This window comes from Macrobrachium rosenbergii, chromosome 37, assembly GCF_040412425.1.
Source record: "Macrobrachium rosenbergii isolate ZJJX-2024 chromosome 37, ASM4041242v1, whole genome shotgun sequence".
Lineage (NCBI taxonomy): Eukaryota > Metazoa > Arthropoda > Malacostraca > Decapoda > Palaemonidae > Macrobrachium > Macrobrachium rosenbergii.
In genome coordinates, this window is record NC_089777.1 from 39963904 (window position 1) to 39986550 (window position 22647).

The 22647-nt window shown below is 41.8% G+C and overlaps 1 protein-coding gene across 1 annotated transcript in view; it reads right to left on the bottom strand.

The window, feature by feature from the left end:
* LOC136825517 (lactosylceramide 1,3-N-acetyl-beta-D-glucosaminyltransferase A-like) overlaps positions 1-22647 on the bottom strand; it is a 74588-nt gene that overhangs the window by 5266 nt on the left and 46675 nt on the right. The window contains exons 4-5 of the mRNA XM_067082090.1: positions 19013-19113; positions 14939-15037 (exon numbers count right to left, since the gene is read on the bottom strand). Coding sequence (XP_066938191.1) covers positions 14939-15037; positions 19013-19113 — 200 coding nt within the window. The remainder of the gene's footprint in view (positions 1-14938; positions 15038-19012; positions 19114-22647) is intronic.

The following is a 22647-nucleotide window of genomic DNA, read 5'->3' on the forward strand; positions in this document are numbered from 1 at the left end:
TTATTATTATTATTATTATTATTATTATTTAGAAAACAAAACCTATTCTTATGGGACAAGCCCACAGGGTCCATTAACATGAAATTCAAGCTTCCAAAGAATATAGTGTTCATTAGGAAGAAGTAAGAGGGGATAAAGGGAAATAAGAAAAGATCTCGCTTATTAAAAAAGAAAAAATAAATTAATAAAATAATGCATAGATAAAATTGTATTAAAATGCAAGGAGAATAGTATTACGGTAGTAATGCATTGCATCTTCGCTTGAACTTCTTAAATTCCAATTGCTCGACATCCTCTGGGAGGCTGTTCCACAGTCGAACAGTGTGAAGAATAAAAGCCGGATTATAAGTCAGGAAGAAATTTGGCAAACGTAATTAATGACAGCCATGTTTGTAGTCATTTTGGTTTTGCTGTAGGCTGGTTTCTTATTTGCCCGGTGTCCCGGTTACATATTCCCCAACTGTATTATGGTTAGGCCTGACGAGTTAGGGGCCCCGTTTTTTTTTTTTTTTTTTTAGCCATGCCTCTAGGTTAGGTTAGGTTAGGTTAGGATAGTTCAAAAATACGGCATTTGTATTTTGGTCGTGGTAAAAATATTGAGATTATTTTCAATAAGATTCTATGGTTAGTTTTTAAGATAAGGCGTCCCGCTTTTTTCAAGGAAGGTCCCGAAATGCCCCGGTTCTACCTTGTCGGCCAGTTGCTTCCGGCACTTTTTTCTTTTTTTTTTTAATTATATATGGTCAGCTTTATTCATCTTTTCAATGAAATAATTGTAAATAACGTAAATACTGTCGTTGATTTTATGTTGAGTTTTTGTTGTTTTTATGGGTTTATTTGTTAGTTTTGCTTCTAACTTTCTTTCGGGAGACACTTGAGGTGAACCCAGGGCTTATTACTCATTACTGTATGAAAAATTGCAGCGTACTTTACGCAAATACTCGAGATCTCCAGAGTTGTGCCCTTAATTATGATTTGATGCCTTTATCTGAGACACTCGTAAGCAGTAATATGTCAGAGAATGAGTTTAATCTAGGGTTTGATGGCCCTGACATTTTATCGTTGTAACATCCCACATGCGCAAGGTATGGCTGTATACACAAAGACCGGACGACCTATTTATCGTCAGAAAAACTTGTTGTGCAGTTGCCATGAAGTTCTTTGTTTTAAGATTTACAGTAAGTTTTACAATGGCTACATATTTGCTGTTTACTGAAACCCGAATATTGACGATTCTATAAATGACTGACTCTCAGGATTCAAAAGCTTCAATCGTCATTTGTGAAGATTGCAATGAAAAGCATAGCGAGTGGCTAAATTCAAATTCCGCAGATCAACATGACCGGTCTGCTCGTTAGTTCTGTGTATCGTCCGAAGTTGTCCAGCTAATTGAGGAACACATGCATATTTCTGGCAATAGATTAGACCTCATATTCACAGATGTTCCTGCTATTGTCGGTCCAAGGTCTGTGAATATATAGGCACTTCCAACCATCGTGCCATTGAGATAGAAATATCTGTTAATCAGTATGTTCCTCATTCCGTCATTGGAAAAACGGTCTGGCTGAAGTCTAGAGCCAATTTGGATCATATTGTTGAAGTTTGTCAGACACTTAATATTTCAGATGCTATATCAGATCCAGATTCCAAAAAGTTAAATGAAATGCTCATGGCTGTTTTAGTAAGGTATGTCTAGAAAGGTCATCAAATTCTGGACAAATTACTAGCCATGGTATAATGATATTTGCAGATGAGCTTACCAAGACAAATAGATAAAATTCAGTAACACATGAAAACGAAATCGTTCACATGAAAATTACAACATTTTCGTAGTGTCTCGTTGTGATGCGAATAGAATTTACCATATGGCTGAAAGAAATTACATTTCTTGAAGAGGAAACTTGAAGGAATTACTGTCTCATCTGTGATGGACCAAATTGGCATCATCTATCTTTGGATCAGGCTTGTCTTCCATTCTGTCACTACTAACAGATGATGGTAGATAGGTTACTGGCCCTAAAGAAAAGGTTGAACTGCTTCATCGAGCATTTGAAGCTCTTTGAAGCTCTGAGGATGTCTCTTCCCCTGATACTAGTCTTGCTCTAGGGATGTTAAGAAAATTCTTGATAATATTGATAATCTTGATAGCTGGGTTGGAGAAGATTCCTGATGGTTTCTTCCTTTTGGTTTATAAAAAGGCTTTTAGTGTGTTGCCTCTCAAGATAAGTAGATTCTATAGATTTTTAGGCCGACGAAGTATCTTTGTGGACGAGCGCAAGCTTAGTAACACAGTAGTATATCTGCAGAATGCAGTAACTACTGGCCAATTTATATTCTCCCTGTGCTCTCCAAAGTTGTAGAAAAACTTATTTTTAAGCCAATGTGTAAGTAATCTAAATGATTTTTAGCTGATTGTCAATATACGTATAGCAAGCAGTTAGATTTGATATGTCATTTTAAGAGAACTGTGATAAGGGTTTTGAGTGTAGAGTAATTCAAATAGATTTTAGTGCAACTTTCAATTTAGTAAAACACAAGGCACTTATTCATAAACTTCAGAGTCTCTGAGTGAGTGGGTATGTTTTAGGATTACTTCAAAATATTCTTACAGGTTGGCAGCAGTGAGTTGCTGTTGATGGGATCTTTTTATGAACCAAGACCTATTGTGTCTAGAGTTCCACAGGGTAGTGTTCTTTGTCCACTGTTATTTTTAGTGTAAACAAGTGAAATTGTCGTTGGTATGAAAACAATATTGTTCAGTATGCCGATGATGCTGGTATGAAAACAATATTGTTCAGTATGCCGATGATTCAACACTTGTGGGTGTAGTAAAATCTCCATTTAGGAGAAATGAAGCTACCCTCAGCCTCAGTTGTGGCATGGAGCAGATTAGTGGATGGTGTAGTCTTTGGGGTATGGGGCTGAACCCCAGTAAAACGAAAACATTGACTAGCAGATCTCTGACAGATTTTCCATCCCATTCTCCCCTTCTGCTGAATGAGTCTGAAGATTTAACTACTCTTGGTGTAACTTTTGACTCACATCTTACTTTTGAGAAACATCTAATGAAAGTTACAGCAAATGCCATACAGAAGTTTGGTATATTGTACATATGTCCTCATATATTTATAACTGATGAAATCAGTGCAACCCATTTTAGGTCATTTGTCCTACCTTTACTAGAATACTCTTCTTCTCCAGTTCTTTAAAAGGCCCCATTCAGGTTCCATTTCTTCTGGCCAGCCCTAGGAGAGCTGTTAATCAGCTCAGTGGTCATTCTAAGATATACTTTTCTCCCTTTAACCTACCTACCAGCTGAGCAGTTTGACCAAAACCCCAAAGGAATTTTTTATAATGTCCTGCAAGCCCCACAAAACTTGCCACTTCCTTCCCCATGGTTGGGCAGTGGAAAACCCAAATGGCTTCTATTTTATTTGGTCAAGGCTTAATTCCCGAGGAATTCTATCTCCCTTTGAAAAACTGACACTTTGTGCTTTGACACTTCTAGTTACCTTAATTAAAATTATTTAAATAGATAAACTCAGTGGCCCCAATGATCACTGAGAAGACTGGCATCATTACCCTGGAAAAATGACTGGGTGTGTTTTTAACTCTAAAGGATAAGTACCGATATGCACACAATGAGTTATGATAAAGGTTGTTTTTTTCCTCTACTGTCCTGATGAGCTGAAATTTAATGATACCCAGCATTTAACGTAATGACAGGAAAGCTTGCCATGATGCACTCTGAAAACCAATTCCTCAATTGAGGGTAGTGGATAGGCATTATATTTTGTAATTTCATTAAGTTTCTACACACAGTCTACACAGTCATAGTGCCATCTTTTTTACTTAACAGAACAATGTGAGATGCTCAGCGAATCTCACTATCCTGAATGATCCCCTGACTAATTTCTTTATTGCTCTCTCTGCCTCCCCTTGGTAATAAACAGTGACCCTGTAAGTTCTCAAACAAATAGGAAATGGTTTTCTGTGTTAATTTGGAAGCGAAATTGATTAAACCCTTGGGTCTCATATCCAGTTGCCATGATATCAGCATAGTCATTTACAATTTTCTCTACTTCCTCTTGGTATTAACTGAGGTGTGCTTGTGAGCCTGTTCTAGCAGCACTTGCACATGCCCCTGCATGCAATCTGAAAGGGTCACAGCTGCCAGGGTCTGTATTGGTGTGCACCACTCCATATCACACACACAATTTCTTTGAAATTGTTGTGCACTATGTGTTACATTAATAACTGGTATATAAATTCTTCCCTCTAACATACATACCATCCCCTCTGTAAGGTAATCCCTCCACCTTGCAAGGGGCTTGACAATCCAGTGTTCCTTTGGGTAGGGGACTTAAAGGGACTAACAAACAAACTCCCCATCTCCTTGGCAGGGACCACCTTACCTATCTTAGGAGTAGCTTGGTTTGCACATTGAATATTTTTGTTCGGACTCACCACAATGCTCACAGGTTCTCCTATGTATCATCTTAACGGGGTTCTCCTCACTGCCGAGGAACACTTTTATTGGGCTAGTTTGCCCTTGGATATTCACCCCAAAAGTCTTGGATGAAGTTTATTTTCAGAATACATCAAACCCTTTGATTCTCAGGAGAGTCACAAAAAAAAAAAAACTTATGAACGTTTATTTTGGATCATATTTTAATTTGTTGTTATGTCCTTTGCTTTGGATGTAGCATTGGTCACCCAGGGGTGGGGTGTGTCAGAGGGCATAGGGAGGGGAGGCTGGTCGATGCCTCCTACTTGCCTCACACCTTCCCATGTGTCCACACTTCTGTTGCTCTGGTCCTTTGGGAGGGGGTGCCCCCTCACTCAGGCCGAGCTCATCCACAGTCATTGTTAGTGACCACCAGCCTGGGAGGTAGGTTGGCCCTCAGTTGGCATCCTCATCCCCCTCATTCTGGCACCTCCCACTCAGGGAAAGAAGTATCACTTGTGTAGCTCCCAGCTGGGGGTGATGGGTGTTTTTCTGTAGTACTTGTGCACTCATGAGGAATGTGGGCCCAGCCTTGGCAGGCAAATCATCAATTCTCACCTTGCCAGGGGCACTGAGCCTGACATCTATATCATGAACAGAAGGAATAAGTTTAGGTACAGCCATATATGTATTTAAAGCAGTTCATGACAAAGTACCTGTAAACATTACCAGCTTGCAAATATCAGGTATTAAAATCCGAATAAAAAAGAATAATTATGTAATTTATAATTTATACAACAAACCTAATAAAAATTATGTCATTGATAAACTTAAAGGATTACTTAACAATGCCAAGGAACCTGCATTAATAGTAGGTTATTTTAATGCTCACAACCCGATATGGGATCTTTATTGCACAAACTCAAATAGAACAGGAAGTAAAATAGAAGACTTCATAGATTCAAACAACATGTGCTGTATAAATGATAACGAAATCAGCACATATTTTTCAAAAACACATGGAACATTTTTCCTCATTAGACTAAACTATATGTACAAAAAGCATAGCAGACAGATTGGATTGGAATACAGTTGATGACTTGCAAACCAGTGATCATTTCCCAATATCATTATTACAAAATAATCCTGCCCAAGCATGTCCCTCAATATAACATTTATAATGCAGATTGGGAGCGATATGAATTCCACACTAGGAATATCCTACCATTTGAGTATATACAAGTAATGAAACAAACAGGTTTCCTGTTGATTTTAAATTTTACGCTAAAGTCTTGTGACGTCGCGTCGGCTCCTTTGAAGGTCACGATATAAAGCATCGCTAAGGAAGCCAAGACGACGTATCTGCATTTTATTTAGAACCATGCCATTGTGCAATTATAAAATCTTTGCTTAACATGTTCTCAAGCAGCAAGAAATTAGCTGATTGAAAATCTCTCTCTCTCTCTCTCTCTCTCTCTCTCTCTCTCTCTCTCTCTCTCTCTCTCTCTCTCTCTCTCTCTCTTCATTCAAGTAAGCCGTGAGTGATTACCTTTCGAGTGTACGTGACCTGCTTCAAAGAAAGACGGGCCGACACAAATTAAGTTAATAAGTAAAAGAAATACCTCTGTCCCACAAGTAAGATGAGGCCAAGTTAAGCTTTTACAGTGATAAATTGTCGGTCGACTGAGGCCTGCTACCCATAGCGAAACCATAGTTTTCACCCTCTGAAAGAAGAGCGGTGAGCACTGGGACCAGCCACTCACGAGTGAGTACCTTTAGAAAAAAAAGGGAAAAAACCCAAATTCACTTTATTCCACAGTGCCAATAATTTGCTGCACTGTCATCAATTGAATAGCTTACTTCTCTCTCTCTCTCTCTTCTACCTTCCCTTTCTCTCTCATTCAATTGTTACACTTTGCAGGGGGTGTAGAGTGCCTTTCCTCCTATATAGCCTAGTTGGACTCCAGTAGAGGGTCCCTAGGAACACATTGGCACCATAGTGCCACCAGGCAAGCATATAGAAAATAAATAAAACCAAAACAAAAGGGAACACAGAAGAGAAAGTTCTTCTGGAGCCTAACCTGCACCAATGCCTAGGGATACTGAGTGCCACCAGTGTGACCTGTACACGGCACACCCAACTACAGTGCCACCTTTTGAAAGGGTGCCACGTCACTGAAGAGACACTTCCTCGCTGCCCAAGTACGCCTGTCGACCCGGTTAGATGCCCTTCCCCACCAGAACCATGGCAGCAGAGAATTATAAAACCTTCCTGGGGCTGGGGACGGCGGCAGGTCTCACCAGCTCGGAACTTACCACCTGGGTCAAGGAGCAAGTGGACGACTCGGCCAAGCGGGAGAAGGAAGAAAGACTCAAGCAGAGGAAGTATGAAGAAGAGCAGAGGAAGTATGAAGAAGAGCAGAGGAAGTATGAAGCCGAGCAGAGGAAGTATGAAGAAGAACGAAGGGCGTATGAAGCCGAACAGAGGCAGCTAGAAGAAGACAGAGAAGAAAGGAGACGACAGCATGAGTTAGCCTGCAAGGAGAGTGAGCTAGCCCTCAAGGAGAAGGAGCTCGAGCTGGAAAGAGCAAAAATGGAGAATGCCGAAGCTATGGCTAGACAGCAAGCCTCCAGCCCTACACCTGCTGCATCAAACGCTCCAATTTCGAGCATCAATTCTCTAGTCCCCAAGTGGACTGAGGACGAGCCAGAAGCATGGCTGGAGGAGATCGAGGCTCTTTTCGATAACTACAGCACCACGGAGACGGAGAGAGCCTTAATACTGGCCAAGCATATGGAGGGAAAAGCCAAGGCAGCGCCGCTTCACTGGAGAAGAGCCAGAGAGGCAACATGGTGGAAGTTCGTAGAGTCATTACAAAGGCCTATGAAATAACTCCAGAAAAATGGAGACAGCGGTTCCGAGGTCTTGCCAAGGAAGTCGGCTGGTCTTGGACGGAATGGGCGTGTCACAGAACCCAGTCCGTACGCGCTGGTTCGACTCCTTGGCCTGCACGACGTTTGAGGATCTTTTCAATCGGACCATGCTAGAAGACCTTTACCAATGTGTGCCTGGGGCCTTGCTGTATATCTTAATGATAAGCAGCCCACCACCCTTATGGAAGCTTGTCGCATGGCTGATTCGTGGGAAACCTTTAATCAGTCGCACAGCACCTCTCAGAAGCGAATCGTTCCTCCAGCCTACCTCTCGAACTCCACTCGCCCGAAGAATGGACTGCCGAGCAAGACCATGTGCAACTATTGCAAGAAGGTGGGGCACGCTGAAGCTGAGTGCCGGTTTAAACTAGGCACTAATAAGCAGCCTACCACGACCAGCCAGAATTCCTCTCCTGATTCATCCGCTCAGCCCTCTCCTCCAACAGTTACTGCAGGCCACCGAGCCCATCCAAAAGGCCCGTGCAAATCCTGTGGTGCTGCCAGCCACTACAATGCTGGATCTCCGGCCTGTCCACATCATGTCCCCACCACAAAATTTGTCAACCTAATTAGCACTTCATTCTCTGCAGCCGGTCCACACGGATCCTTTACCCGAGAGACGGAAACCCAGTTCATCTCGGTGGCCCTCTTCAGAGCACTAGCCTGCCCGTGACCCTTCCGGTCACAGTAGACACTGTGGCAGACATTAGCCTGATCACTAGGGCCCAAGTGCCAGCCGGTGCCATGGTTGACGAAGCAACCCGGTGGGAAATGAAGTGGATAGAGGGCCACACCATTACCGTTCCCACGGTCCAGCTCCAGGTTACGACACCTTGGGGCACGATACCCCACCACCTTGGCGTGGTGGGTGGAATTCGGCCTGGAGTGGCCTTCTTGTTGGGACGGGATCTTCTCTGGGGAAGCCCGTTACCAACGCCACTTCGCAGCCACGTTACCCCATCTGTAACTCTCGATAAAGTCAAACCCCCACCTTCCGCCCACCAAAGTGGTCCGCGGAAGGGGCACAAACCAAACTATTCTAGGAATAGCCCTCTCCAATTGCGAAGGGCTGGCCCACCAAGAGATATTCAGGAGGAGCAGTACTGCTGCAGGACGTGCAAGTGGACAGACCACTCCACAAATTGGGAGGGCTGCCCAAGTAAGCAACGCCCAGCGGACGCCCCCGAACAAGACTCTCGGAGAGGCTACGATCTCCTGCTGGGGCAGGAATCTCTATCGCAGCCAAACCCAAGTTGTCCGCGAGGCATTGCACCTCCAGACCCCTTGTCAGGCATGCCTGACCCTCAACTGCTGCCAGTGCCACACTCCGTCCGCCACGGACGTTGAGCTACCAATTAAGAAGGCCCCTATGCCGGGTCTAAATCATGAGGCGAATTCTCCTCCAGGAGATTTAGGATTCCCCATGCCATTGATCATCGCAACTGGAGACCCGCCAGCACCCGAGACTTCTTCTTTGCCAAATCTGACTCCAGAGGATGAACCCCTGGAGGATCAAAATGTTACCCCATCTCTGGAAGACCAGGAACTGGCCTCCTTGGACGCAGGAGTCGAGATCGCTCTCGCTCCGGTTGTCGCAGCAGCCAGGGTAGGGAGTCCTCCTGTAGCTTTTGAAGTTGCCCCTGACTTCGCGCCTGCTAGCCCTTCTGGCCTGTCCCCAGAGTCGGTGCCCTCATCACCTTCTAAGCCTGCTACTGATAGGCCTTGGAGGAACCCAAAGAAGAAGAAGAAGGGGCAGAAGAGAGCCCAGTAGTTGCAGAGCCATAGGCATCCAGGCACTAGTGCCCTCTCGGCACAGTGCCCTACCATCTTAGAGTGATCCTGGCCCCTTGCCCAGAGGAAGTAGCCAGTGTGATCTCTTTTTCTTGTACCTAGCCTAGACCGCCTTAAGTACAGTACATCAGATTAGTAGCCTTGTTCCTTCCACTTACCACTGAGCCGCAGTAATCACGTAAGTAGCATAACTAACTTCAATAGTCTTAACTATTGTGAAACGAGCCACGATGCTCATGACACACATGGCCTAAGACCTCAGTGAGGCACCCATTTATCATATGAGGCAACCCTCATGAATTAACTAGTAATTATTAATTGTATTAAACATAAACCACGTTGTAATTTAGTTAGAACATTAACTCTTATGTTGGTGCTATGGTCGGGTTTGGATAGGTTAGGCTAGGGAATACCATAGAATGTACCACTAGGCTAGGTCTAAAAACATCATGATTGTAGGAGGTAGCCTATAATAACCGTAAGCACCTTCTAGTACTATTAGAATTAGGTAAAGTAGTGATTATAGCTCATATCCTATCTAGGGTTAGGTAGTTCTGTAGCTAGGTAGGCTAACCAGGACTAATCTGCTCAGGGGAAGAAGAGTAACCTACTAGAGGCGAACAGCTTGCTTAGGACAGACCTTCATGCCCTAAAAGGGAGTGAAGGCCCTCTTAAGGGGGGGAGCTTTTATAAATATTACTGCTGTTCGCCCTCAATGTATTTATGTGTAGTAATATTAGCCAGATTGACCTCGACAGAGAACATCTCTGTCCCGCAGGTAGGCCAGGCAATTCAAAATAATGATCACAGCAGAGACAGATGGCATCCTCACATAGGCAGGAATAGGCTGGGTAGTTCAAAAAAACAAAATATGCTGATGGCATTAGGGACCTAAACCTCAGAGAGGGTTTTCACTCAATAATCTTTAGTAATGGTGGTCTTAAGCTGTCTTTCCCTTTACCCTACGCATTCGGCAATGTCTTTGTCAAGGTCGGAGTGCCTGGGGCGTTGCGTAAAGATGCAGCCAGTCACCTTGCGGGAACCAGAGCGAGGTCACAGAGAGAGACAGGCCGTGAACGAGAGCGTACGCCGTGTAGCGTGCCAGAACGGTGTCCTTTGTCCCTTTACACCACTTTTGCTCCTACGTCTATATTAATTAGTGAATTGGGAAGACTGCTAGTATCAAGACTTCCGAGTGTCCGTTGTATGAGCAAACGACTCGACGTTCAAGGTAAGTCCGATTCTTGTTCAAGCTTCGTCGATTGACTAATAACTTTAATGTATTTCCGTTTCCTTTGTTTCATCCTCCAGCCACCACTTATGGGATATGCTATTACGAAGTCTAAGATTAAGCCAAATTATTATATTGTTTAGTGTTAGCCGAATTATCACAGTAAGTCTCGGGGATTTAGGCAAGCAAGTCATTTTAATACTCTGGTATTCGTTATGCCTAGCGTTCACTGTTTGGAAGACTGTTGTGCTCTTGTATTTAATACCAGCTTAACGAGTAGAGATTTTGCTGCGTCCACAGTTGGTGACGTTTATCATAAAGTCTTTATTCCTGGAATATTCTTTGTTAAGGTTAATTACCCTTAACTGGCGACCTTTGGTTAATTAACGTCTGTCTTTGAGGTTAATTCGTGGCTTCAAGTGACAGGTTACGTGTATTCTTGGCATGCAGGGCCGTGAAACTTTACGTAAATTAAACAATAACTGATCAGCCAAGACATCCACGTAACAATATATATATATATATATATATATATATATATATATATATATATATATATATATATATATATATATATATATATATATATATATGTGTGTGTATTTCAGATGGTCACAATAGTTGGAGTTACGAATCGAGCCAAAAAGAGGGACGAAAAACAACGCATGCGATTAAATACTCCAGAGACACCTTCGGGTGAGTTGCACAGAAATCGAGGAAGTCTCAGTGACTTGAGAGAAAGTGGGTGTGTGAGCCATTCTAACTGGGTATATGACAGATGCGGCATTATCAGGGGAACAGCGAATGAATGCCCCAAGGATAAATGTGTAGTTGATTTGTGTGGATGGAGTGAGGAAGAAGTGAAGGATGGACAGAGGACCAAAACATGGATTGGACAGGTGAATGGTCAAGTATCGAGTTTCCCGTTTTCCTCAACGTGCCAAGAGACAAGTTCTTTATAGAAGATGATATCTTGTTATGCTCTTATGAGAAGAAATCAGGAGATTTTCTATCTCACGTTGTTTTTCCTCCCTCTTTGGTAAGGAGGGGCATCCACATTATACATGTGAGTCCTTATGCCGGACACTTAGGTGTAGAGAGGTCACTTAGAAGGACTCGAGAGTCCTTCTTTTGGTTAAATATGAAAAAGGATATTTCAGAGTTTATAGCAAGGTGTCACACTTGTAATTGCGTAAAGAGCTGCAAACATATTATCCCCAAGGCGTGGACTTGGCCAGTTGTGCCTGTCAAGTTTGGTAGGGTGCACATTGACATTGTCAGACCCTTTCGAAAGGGGGCCGGGTGATGTAGGTATGTGTGTGTTTGTGATGGTGGATGCATTCACACGGTATACCAATACCTATGCTATGGAGATAAGACAGCAGTGTCAGTTGCTCGGGCTTTGAGTTCGTTCATGACGATGTTTGGTTGTCCCCGTACCCTAATAAGGGATAATGGACGCGAGTTTGTGAATTCAGTACTAAAGGAAATGACAGAAATTATGAAGATTTATCATTTTACAGTAGCCTACTACCAGCCATCAGCCAATGGGTTGTTTGAGTCTCATAATAGAGAGGTAGTGAAGATTCTGAGATATTTAGTGGTGGACAACCAGGATCAGTGGGTAGAGATGTTACCGGTTGTGTAACTAGTACTTAACACCACATGTAATAGTTCCATAAGGAATAACCCATTCTTCTTAGTATATGGACAAGATCCCTTATTGCCATACACTGTGATCATGGACCCTCACACTTTACCACTGTATAGTGTCGAACACTACCAAGTGTACTTATGTAATCTAACCAAGTGAGTATTTGAAGTGGCTCAAAGATTGCTGATGAGAGCCAATGAAAAATATGAAACAGACAGTGATAAAAGATTCCATATGCAACCATCTAAAATACAGATGGGGACAGGATTTATTTGAAAAGGCTGCAACTGAAGAAACATAAGCTTGAACCTGCCTACTTTTGTCTGTACCACGTGAAAGACATTAAGAAAGATAGCTCAGTGATCCAACAGGGGCCTGGTCATATTCTCCCCTGGACATATTCCCCCCGGACATATTCCCCCTGGACATATTCCCCTGGACATATTCCCCCCTGTACATATTCCCCCTGGACATATTCCCCCCTGGACATATTCCCCCTGGACATATCCCCCACCTGGACATTGCCCCCCTGACATATTCCCCCCAGACATTTCCCCAGGACATTTTCCCAGGACATTTCCCCAGGACATTTTTCCCCTCTGGGCATTCCCCAGACATAGACATTCCCCAGACATTTTCCCATCTGGACATTCCCCCCACCCCAGTATACAGCAAGTTACTTAATTACCATAGTGATAGTTTAAATGGTTGAGATGCTAGGTCTGCCAATTCTGTTGATAGTCTCGAACACAATGTTGTGGGGGTTTGTTTACGTATATGTAAGAAGTAGCCTAGGCCAATCATGTCCGAATGTATGGTTAACCCCTAAGTTCGGAGTAAACAGTTGAACTGAGCTTAGTATGCAGTTTGTCGATAGAGCTATATAACCTTGTTTTCTGTTACTACCTACCTCATGTTGCTCGTTTTCTGTAACCCCTGTGGCTAGCGCGCCCAGCGCAACATTACTGCCTGCCAGAACATACGAGCTTGCCAAGAATCTTTCAAAATGCGGATAAGGCGTGAAGCGCCGTTCCGCCACCCCCAAACTGAAAGCAGAAATGTTAAAAAAATGAGTGTTAAAAAAGTAGCGTCTGTTCTAATGTAGGTAGGGAGTAGCCTAACCGATGTTTCTTATGTAGGCTATAAGTAGCCTAGGCTAGCGGTGCCCGTAGGTGCTTCAGGGTAGACTACCCAAATGTTGTAGCCTGTTGTAACTAGAATGCATTGAATATTTTAATCCTTAATGCAAAAAATAAACTAGTATTAATGAGACTTTTCTTCTGTATTTGACCCTAAATATCCCACATGAATATTTTAATCCTTAATGCAATTATGTTTTTATCAGTGTTTATTGTTCAGTAAAAATACAATAAATCATGCATGACTCTGAGAAACAAACTTTCGCTCTTATTGTATATAGTAGGTAAATGTCCAGAGGGGAAAATGTCCTGGGGGGAATATGTCAGAGGGGAAAATGCTGGGGAATATGTCCAGGGGAGAAAATGTCCTACGCTCGATCCAACATATCAAAGCAGGGGCCCTAGCAGAACCTCATCTGTCACATGCACGCTGTTAAAGAGAACATTCTAATGCCGGAAGTAAACATGCCAGTATCCCCTTTTCCCGGTATGCCTGGCTATTCAAGGGTTGGAGATTAAACATTCCTTCTCAATTATGAGTGCCTGCAGGTTATGAACAATACTGTCAATTACCATCCGCAATGTCAAATTTAACGTGTTAACATCCAGGTAGAACGTTAGCAAGTGTAAAGAAGGGACTGCCTTGATTTTTTCTTTGCATATCGTAAGCCATATCTAAAATTTAAGATCACATTATTAACAAATGACAAATTATTGTTGTGGAGGTAAGAATTATGTGTGTAGTTGCTGTTCTTAGGTAAAATATTGATGACTATCTTTATCCTTGTTGCAAAATGTCCCTTGAAATGTTAAATTATAACAATTGTACTTACCTGTTTTCAAACTATTCAGATTTTTGTTCTGAAACCATGATTACTGAAGCTGTTTTGTAAATGACAAATTGTAAACATTGAAATTGACCCTGAATTTTGAAATTCCTTTTTGTAACTACAGGACGATCTTGTTATATCTTGGTTGGTCGATGTTGGCACTCAAGTGGCACTAAAAATAATGGAATAGTGAAATACCCCTTGCAGTGTCAGTGGTTCTGTGTCCTGTGGGATGCAGGAATTTGAGGGGACCCTGTTGTCATGGTCTTTCTCTGACCGTGTTTTCTGCATTTTTCACATGCGTTCCAAACAACTGTTGGAGTTATACAAAAGCAAAGAAATAAGATGGCATATCGTGTAGGGCTGACCCCAAGGAAGCAATAGACCTGCCCATAAGGATGAAAGGTTATTCGAGGGAGAGAAATGGGAACTGGAAGCAAATTCAAAAGTTTTGCAATAGACAAAAAGAAACGGTCAGTGAACCTTGTCATCCAAAGATCCCTTTTTTCAAAGGGATCTTTTCCTTTTTTCAAAGGAAAAGATGGCCTTGTGGGGCGAAAGATGGCCTTGGGCGTTCTTCAGAACTACATACTAATTAAGAAAAATACATGTTACTCTTCATTAATGTGGACTTTCACACTTCTTTATACCTATTGCCATTTAAGCCAGAGAGCTAAGGATAGTGGCAGGTTTTGTTTTAACAATTTAGGGATGTTAACTTTATGCTGAACACACTCCCTTTTATCTGAACCATGGACCCAATGAAAATCAGTTACTATCAGGTTGCACTTGAATAGAGCATATTACATCACGTGAAATACATCACCACTTCACCAAAAGTAGAACACGATACTTTCATTGTTATTCTGAGACCTCACTGAGAAGTAAGAAGACATAATGCGTGACTCATACCTTATCATAAGCCTGGCTTCAAGGTTATCGGCCGCTACAGGTATGATGTTGATGATGTCGACTGTGTCACCACACGCGTTGGCTTCGTTAATCAGATACCTGAAATAAGTAGTTGTTAATGGAAAGAAACTTCATGGCTTAATAGAAAAGTGAATAGAAAGGTTACAGTAAACCACAATAACAGCAATGCTTAGGCCCGCTTCTTAAAAGATCCATTGTGCTACTGTCGACTGGAGTAGTATATCAGTGGGTACTTGGTGGTTGGGACTCTGATGGCTTAGAGACAAGACAGGGAATAGCATGGATAATGGTAACCCCATTCAAAATACTTAAGAACCGGAAAGTCATTTACTGCTAATGGCGCTTACTCTAAAGGAAAAAGGATGCATAATCTATTATTATTATTATTGAACCAAACAAAAACTTCTTTCAGTTTTCTTCTGAAGATGGAAAGAGAAACCCACAAGATTCCTGTGCATAACTTGTTTACTTGTAAATATTTACATGTTACTTTTAAACTCTAGAGTACTTTCAGGTCCTAACTGTGACCCTTTTTCAAGAGATGAGGTAGTCAGGCTGGTTCAAGGCTCAGCAATCTTCTGGAACTACTTCTCCCTGTGCTGTCATTTATATGATGGCTGTCCTGGTTTCCATTCTCTTGACAGTTTTTAATCTCCTCCTGTCGGTTTGATATCCTGATCTATGGTCAGTGGTATTAACCCTTGTGGTATGTGAGTAGTCACCATCGGTCTGTTGGGCAGGAGACCTAACCTCCAGGTCAGAAGGGTCGATCTTAGCTTCTTTTAATATTAAAGATCGGCTTATGGGATCTTCTGAGGTAAATCCTTTGTTTCCTTCTATCACTTTAATCTGTCTGATGAGTGCCCCTTCCACTACCCTCCTATGACTGATGTTATTGCTTTTGTATATGAGCCTACTGTTTTTAAAATCCATCCTATGGTCCTTTTCCCAACAATGCCTAGCTATAGCACTCCCCTGTGAGTTGAGCTGTACTGCCCTCCTGTGTTCTTGGATTCTAGTCCTTATTCCCCTACCTGTTTCACCCACATATTTGTCTCCACAATTGTTGCAATTAATTATGTATACTCCCCCTATATCATCTGCATTACTGTCTTCTCCTTCCAATTTATTTTTACATACTCTTTGTTTTTACGGTGTTGTCAAAGGTATACACAAATTTATATTTAATTTCTTTCATTTTTGTTGTAATTTGTTTCATTTTAGGCATATAAGGGAGGGAAACTATTTTCTTGTTTTCTGTATTCCATGTACTCTCTGCATTTTCCCTGTAAAAAATCCTCCTAGCTTTGTTGAGTGCCCTTTGTCTGAACCATTCCGGGTATGCTAATGTCCCCTAAACATAATGAGGGCATTTTCAATCCAAACATAGAAATAAGTGTCTTCCTGGAGTTGATCAAATTATGTTAGTGATACTTATTTTACGTTTGAGGGACAAGTATACAAACAGAAATATGGAGTAGCTATGGGGTCCTCATTATCACCAATACTTGCTAATATATATATGGAATATTTTGAGACTAATCTAGTTCCTAATATTAATGTCCCTAACTTAAAATTGAAAGGTTGGTGGAGATATGTGGATGATATTTTTGCCATTCTGCAGGGTGATGAAAGTGAAATAGAAACTTTTCTAGACGAACTCAATAGTTTTGATATCAACATCCAATTCACTCTAGAAAAAGTAACAATAATAAACTGCCCTTTTTAGACATCTTGATAGAAAGGAAAGAAATAGGATATGAATTCAGCACATATAGAAAGCCCACACACACAAACTCGTATATTCATTTCTTCTCTTTTCACAGTCATGCTATAAAAATGGGTGTTCTAGCAGGTTTATTTCTTAGGGCAATGAGAACGTGTGACCCTTGTAAGATAGATAAAGAAATAAATTACATTGATAAAAGCTTTGATACATTAGCATACCCGGAATGGTTCAGAAAAAGGGCACTCAACAAAGCTAGGAGGATGTTTTACAGGGAAAATGCAGAGAGTACATGGAATACAGAAAACAAGAAAATAGTTTCCCTCCCTTATATGCCTAAAATGAAACAAATTACATCAAAAATTAACGAAATTAAATATAAATTTGTGTATACCTTTGACAACACCGTAAAAAACAAAGTATGTAAAAATAAATTGGAAGAAGACAGTAATGCAGATGATATTGGGGGAGTATACATAATTAATTGCAACAATTGTGGAGACAAATATGTGGGTGAAACAGGTAAGGGAATAAGGACTAGAATCCAAGAACACAGGAGGACAGTACAGCTCAACTCACAGGGGAGTGCTATAGCTAGGCATTGTTGGGAAAAGGACCATAGGATGGATTTTAAAAACAATAGGCTTATATACAAAAGCAATAACATCAGTCATAGGAGGGTAGTGGAAAGGGCACTCATCAGACAGATTAAAGTGATAGAAGGAAACAAAGGATTTACCTCAGAAGATCCCATAAGCCGATCTTTAATATTAAAAGAAGCTAAGATCGACCCTTCTGTCCTGGAGGTTAGATCTCCTGCCCAACAGACCGATGGTGACTACTCACATACCACAAGGGTTAATACCACTGACCATCAGATCAGGATATCAGACCGACAGGAGGAGATTAACAACTGTCAAGAGAATGGAAACCAGGACAGCCGTCATATAAATGACAGCACAGGGAGAAGTAGTTCCAGATGATTGCTGGGCCTTGAACCAGCCTGACTACCTCATCTCTTGAAAAAGGGTCACAGTTAGGACCTGAAAGTACTCGAGTTTAAAAGTAACATGTAAATATTTACAAGTAAATAAGTTATACACAGGAATCTTGTGGGTTTCTCTTTCCATTATTATTATTATTATTATTATTATTATTATTATTATTATTATTATTATTATTATTATTAGGGACTCCTGAACAGGATTAAGGAAATTTCCTCTTGAAAGAATGTCAATTGGTGGAAAATTAGTTGTAAAAGTGGCAAATGTAAGTTTATTAAAGGGTAAAAATTTATCTATACTTAGCATTTGCAATACTCTCCCTAATGATTTACTTGAAGTCTGGAGCTGCAACACAGAATTTCTAATGAATGTCAGATTACAGTATAAAACAATTTGTCATTCAGATTGGAAATTAGCAGTTACAAAAAAAAACGATTTTTATTAGGTTGAAAACGAAAAGCAAAGCTTATTTTATTAAAAACTGAAGCTAAAATATAATTGCTCTAGTGATTTGAAATAAAAATGTGATTGTTATAAATATTCAGGCAGGATTCGAAATAAATTTCGAGGTGTGCCATGCCACTGGTTAGTCTCAGATGTCGAATGTATCGCAATTTCATATATGCATTATATTTTTCATTGAAACACGAGAGTGAGAGAGTACCTTTTCTCTCGTAAGTCCAGAACGTTTAAAATATCCAGTTTCATTATTGTAAATATTAAAATGTATAGGACTAAGCTTGATCTTTCCTAGATAGTGACCCCCAAGGGTTTTCAGGGCTCATTATCTAAGACTAATATTTCTTGGGGGTTATTATCTTTATGATATTTACAGTCTTTTGTTTATGTTTTTACAGTAATCCCCAGCGGGCTTGTACTAAACATGCTGCAAAGGTGGATACATACCATGTTAAAATCCTTTGGGGTCACTATCTAGGAAAGATCCCCTAAGCCTTCTGTAAACATCAAATCCATTATTGCTGTAGAGATATTACTGTTTAGTTTGGAGATAAACAACTAAAATTTAGAGTAATATCTCTTGTCCTATCAATATGTTTTTAAAAGACTCAGAATTTGTTGGAGTTTACTTGGTGTACAGGACACCTTTCCTCCATCCTTCAGTATACATAACTAGGACAGTCGAAGTCGAATCATTAAAATACTTTGTGATTTTTTATACTTCGACTTTGAGTGTTACCAGTTGTAGCCTATAGTCTGAAGGCCACGCTTGTACTGTCACAAGGCCATCTTAACCTGACAACAGAAGTTTGGAAAACAAGCTGTAGAGTAGCCTAATCAAGCCAGCAAACAAGCAATACATACCTGTATGGAAAATGCTGTGGATCTCTGCTATCGAGAGAGTGATTCAACCTGTAATCCTTGGTCTCTTCATTAACTAACCGAAGATCCATCGTCATTCCTTTCTGCCGGGAGACATTGGGTTATATTCTTTCAATTGCCTAGATTACATTCAAGAAAGTATTGTTATATTCTTTATTGAATGTAAATTAACTCAGCATTTGTTTTTCATAAAAAGCGAAAAATTATTTAGCACTACTTATTTGGCTTTGTAAAAAATTACTCCAAGGTTGAAGACTCAGGAGAAGAGGGTCAGACCGATTGATTTTAAGTTATCTGGCATTACAGCTATCAAGGTCACTGATAACTTGCACGAAGGATTTATTCATATAACCCAATTATGAAGGTAATCAAGTCACAAGTAGTACGAAGTGGATGCACTATCCACCCTCGACTTGAAACATCAGTTACTTTGTGGAAACAAGATATCATTTTGGAGTGGATGATTCACTGCCCAATAATTTCTGAACAAATGGTTCATTGCCCAAGTCAGATTAGTGTTTAATTTTTTTTTTTTTTTTTTTTTTGCTGTTCTATACTGTACCACACTATAAGTAATAGTTTATCTCGTGAGGCCCAGCAAATTTTTGTTGCTGTGGAAATACACAATACAAATCATTGCTGTTTATGTAGGAGTTTTTCTCATCTTGAACTGGATTGGCAATTGAAACTTGGTAACAAGTTAGGTAACGGATTGTAAGATAGTGAATAGCTGAAGGCTCGCACTTAACTGCTTTTGCCATGCATTGACCACTGTGTAGTGAGAACATCTTGCTGCAGTCCCAACCCATTACAAGTTTAACTGTCCTTGTGTGATTGTTGTACGTCTCCATATTCTGGCTGATCCACACTTACCTGTAGGGGTAAGTTTTGCAGTCTCATTTGCCCCTGTGAAGAGTGGTGTGGTCATCTTTGCACTGGGAAAGGTTTGGGAGTAGGAGGAAGAGGGGTAAGAAGTGTCTTTGGCAGGGAACACATACACAGACACACACACACACACACACCTCCCACTGGTAACACTCCTGAACCCTTTTGTTTCCTTCCTCCCGACCATCCCATACCTCACTTTGCTTCTTCCACATTCTCCTCTCTTGGTCCAGGAAAGGTACATGCAGGAAAGGGAGTGGCTCCCATTCACTCTTTCAGTGGTGATGGTTGCCTGTGCCAGGCTCTCCTTGGTGAGAACCTGACCTGTGCACTTATATCACTACTGCTCTTCCTGCATCATATGCTCCAGGTATCTTTGTCTTTGATCAAATACCTTTATAAGATGTGGGTCCCCATAGTATCCGTGCAGCAATTGTTCTCAGCCTTCCTTAACCACTTAGCTTCAGTGAAAGAAGAGTTACCTTATGCTGTTGCTGCTGCTGCTTCCACTTAGGAGCTCACCTCTGTTGAGCATCCTGTAGTGGTCTTCCTTCCAGTTGGTGATGCACCAGTGTTATTGACTTCTTCCAGGATGCCAGTCCTTGCCTCGGCCAGTTCACCAGCATAAGAAAGGAGTAAGACATGGGCTAGGAACAAGGTGAAGAAACACAAGCTTTTTCCTTCCCCCTCATCATTTCCTCCTTTTCAAGCTGTTCCTCTTCTTCTTCCTCTTCTGTCTCCTCTTCCTCTTGCAGGTAGAAAAAGTAGTGGTCCAAGAAGACCTCTCACAAGAACTCCTGTGGCACTTTGCTTCTCCTACCAGAGGTGGTGATGGTGTTCATTCACCTTTAGGAGTTAAATCCACCACAGGTAGGGTCAAGACAGGGGTTACCCAGTGTGCTTGGTACCCTGAGTCAGACCATGCCTTCATGGACATGAGGACTGCTTGACTCATCCATTTATTTTGCCCAAAGCATGCATGATAGTCAGTGCTTCCCCCTTTCCTGGTAATGTGGATGATCCCCAGAATGTGCATGTTCTGACAGGGTTTGAGTGTGTTAGGTTGCCATTGTATGGGACTCTTGGGCACCAGGAAGATCTGTATGCACATGACTGTGCTGTAATCCAGTCTGCTCTTAGTTGACTACAGGCTCTGGAGTTGCACATGCACAAAAATATCCATGCCTGCTCTCTTGTGGGCTCTATTAGTTCAGCTTTTACTGAACACAGGGAGCTCAATGGGATGGATGACCATTACTCAGAATCCTATTCTGTGCAATCCTCAGTCCCTGGTACACCAACTGGTACCTTGGAACTGATCGAGTGCCAGTCTCTCAAACGAGCGCCAGAGTCTCAAACATGCACTAGAGCAGGCTGGTGCATCATTCTCTCTACTGGGAGAGGATTTTGCTTGTGCCTCAGGGAATCATATGGGGCCAGACAGTCATGCACCTCCAGAACCCCAGCAAGCCGAGTTAGAGCGACATTTTCAAGAGGTTGTTGCACTCATACATGAGCATAATGATCTTTGAGATACTTCCACAGTGCTTCATCTGAACCAGACAAAGCACTTCTTTCCAGCAGATCAGGCAAGCTACATCCCCATGCTGTTGACATGCTAAAGGAAATTCTACATGCCAGAGAACACAGAGACTCCTCAGTCTGTAGAATTACAAATGACCTCCTGCTGGACAGACTGTCATGGAAGGTGGCCCTCTCTGTACTGGGGTCAGGAGGCATGGAATCTGTTACTATGGCCCCTTTTCAGGTATCATCATGGCTTGACCTGCAGTGAAACAAGCTTTCCGACTTTGCCATCACCAGTGTCTCATCAGAGGATGAATGGGTGAAGCTTGGAGGTTGTCGATGGTGGGAGAGGGAGGGGAAAGCACTGACTTTCCTTCACACTAGCATGCCAATTTATGAGCAAACTTTGTCTCAAGAAGGCTGTACATGTAACCTCTGTTCTTGAGACAAGTTTTGGCAGAGAGTAGTCTTATGCTTTGGAACATTTTGATTCTGGGTAACTCCTTAATCATTTCAAAGAGTAAGGACAGAGGAAGCAAAGAAGCCATTCTAACAGTTAGGACTCTGATCCACTGTGCAGTCTTGTAAGGTGTCAAAGAAACGAGCAGGTAAAAGTTACTGCTACTTTATTACAGATCCAGGCAGTTTATATAGCGGCCGACTGGCGCCGGCCTGCGAAAGACAATGGAATTGACTGTGACCTGAGGTGGAAACAATAAACAATAATATGCAGTGAACGAGTACAAATTACAATACAAAACATACAGAACTTCAATATGGATACAGTCTTGATGCCTGTGAATGAAGAAACATATGATACACAATGTGTGACATTTGTATAAATACGTATAAAGTAAAAATGGTTAAAAATGCGTGACCTGGCATGTTTTAGGCGTGACTAATTGAGTTTGAAGAAAATGGGAAATCACCAAAGAAAACATGCTCAGCGGAGACTTAGTTAATGGCGCCGCTGAAACACTACGCTGGCGTCGATGTGGTGACTTTACAAATACTCCCCCCCAAAGACGAGGGACACGTCTGACTAATCCCTGTACCTGCTGGGACGCTGAAGGGTGCTGCGGCTCCTTGAAGATAACGGAGGGGTCTCCCGCCTGTGAGGCTCCTGGTTGGGCGGTCCCTTCCTGGGGCGGCCGTGCCTGCGGGGGTGAGGGCGTGCTGGAGTGCGGTTGGGCGGAAGGGGTGCT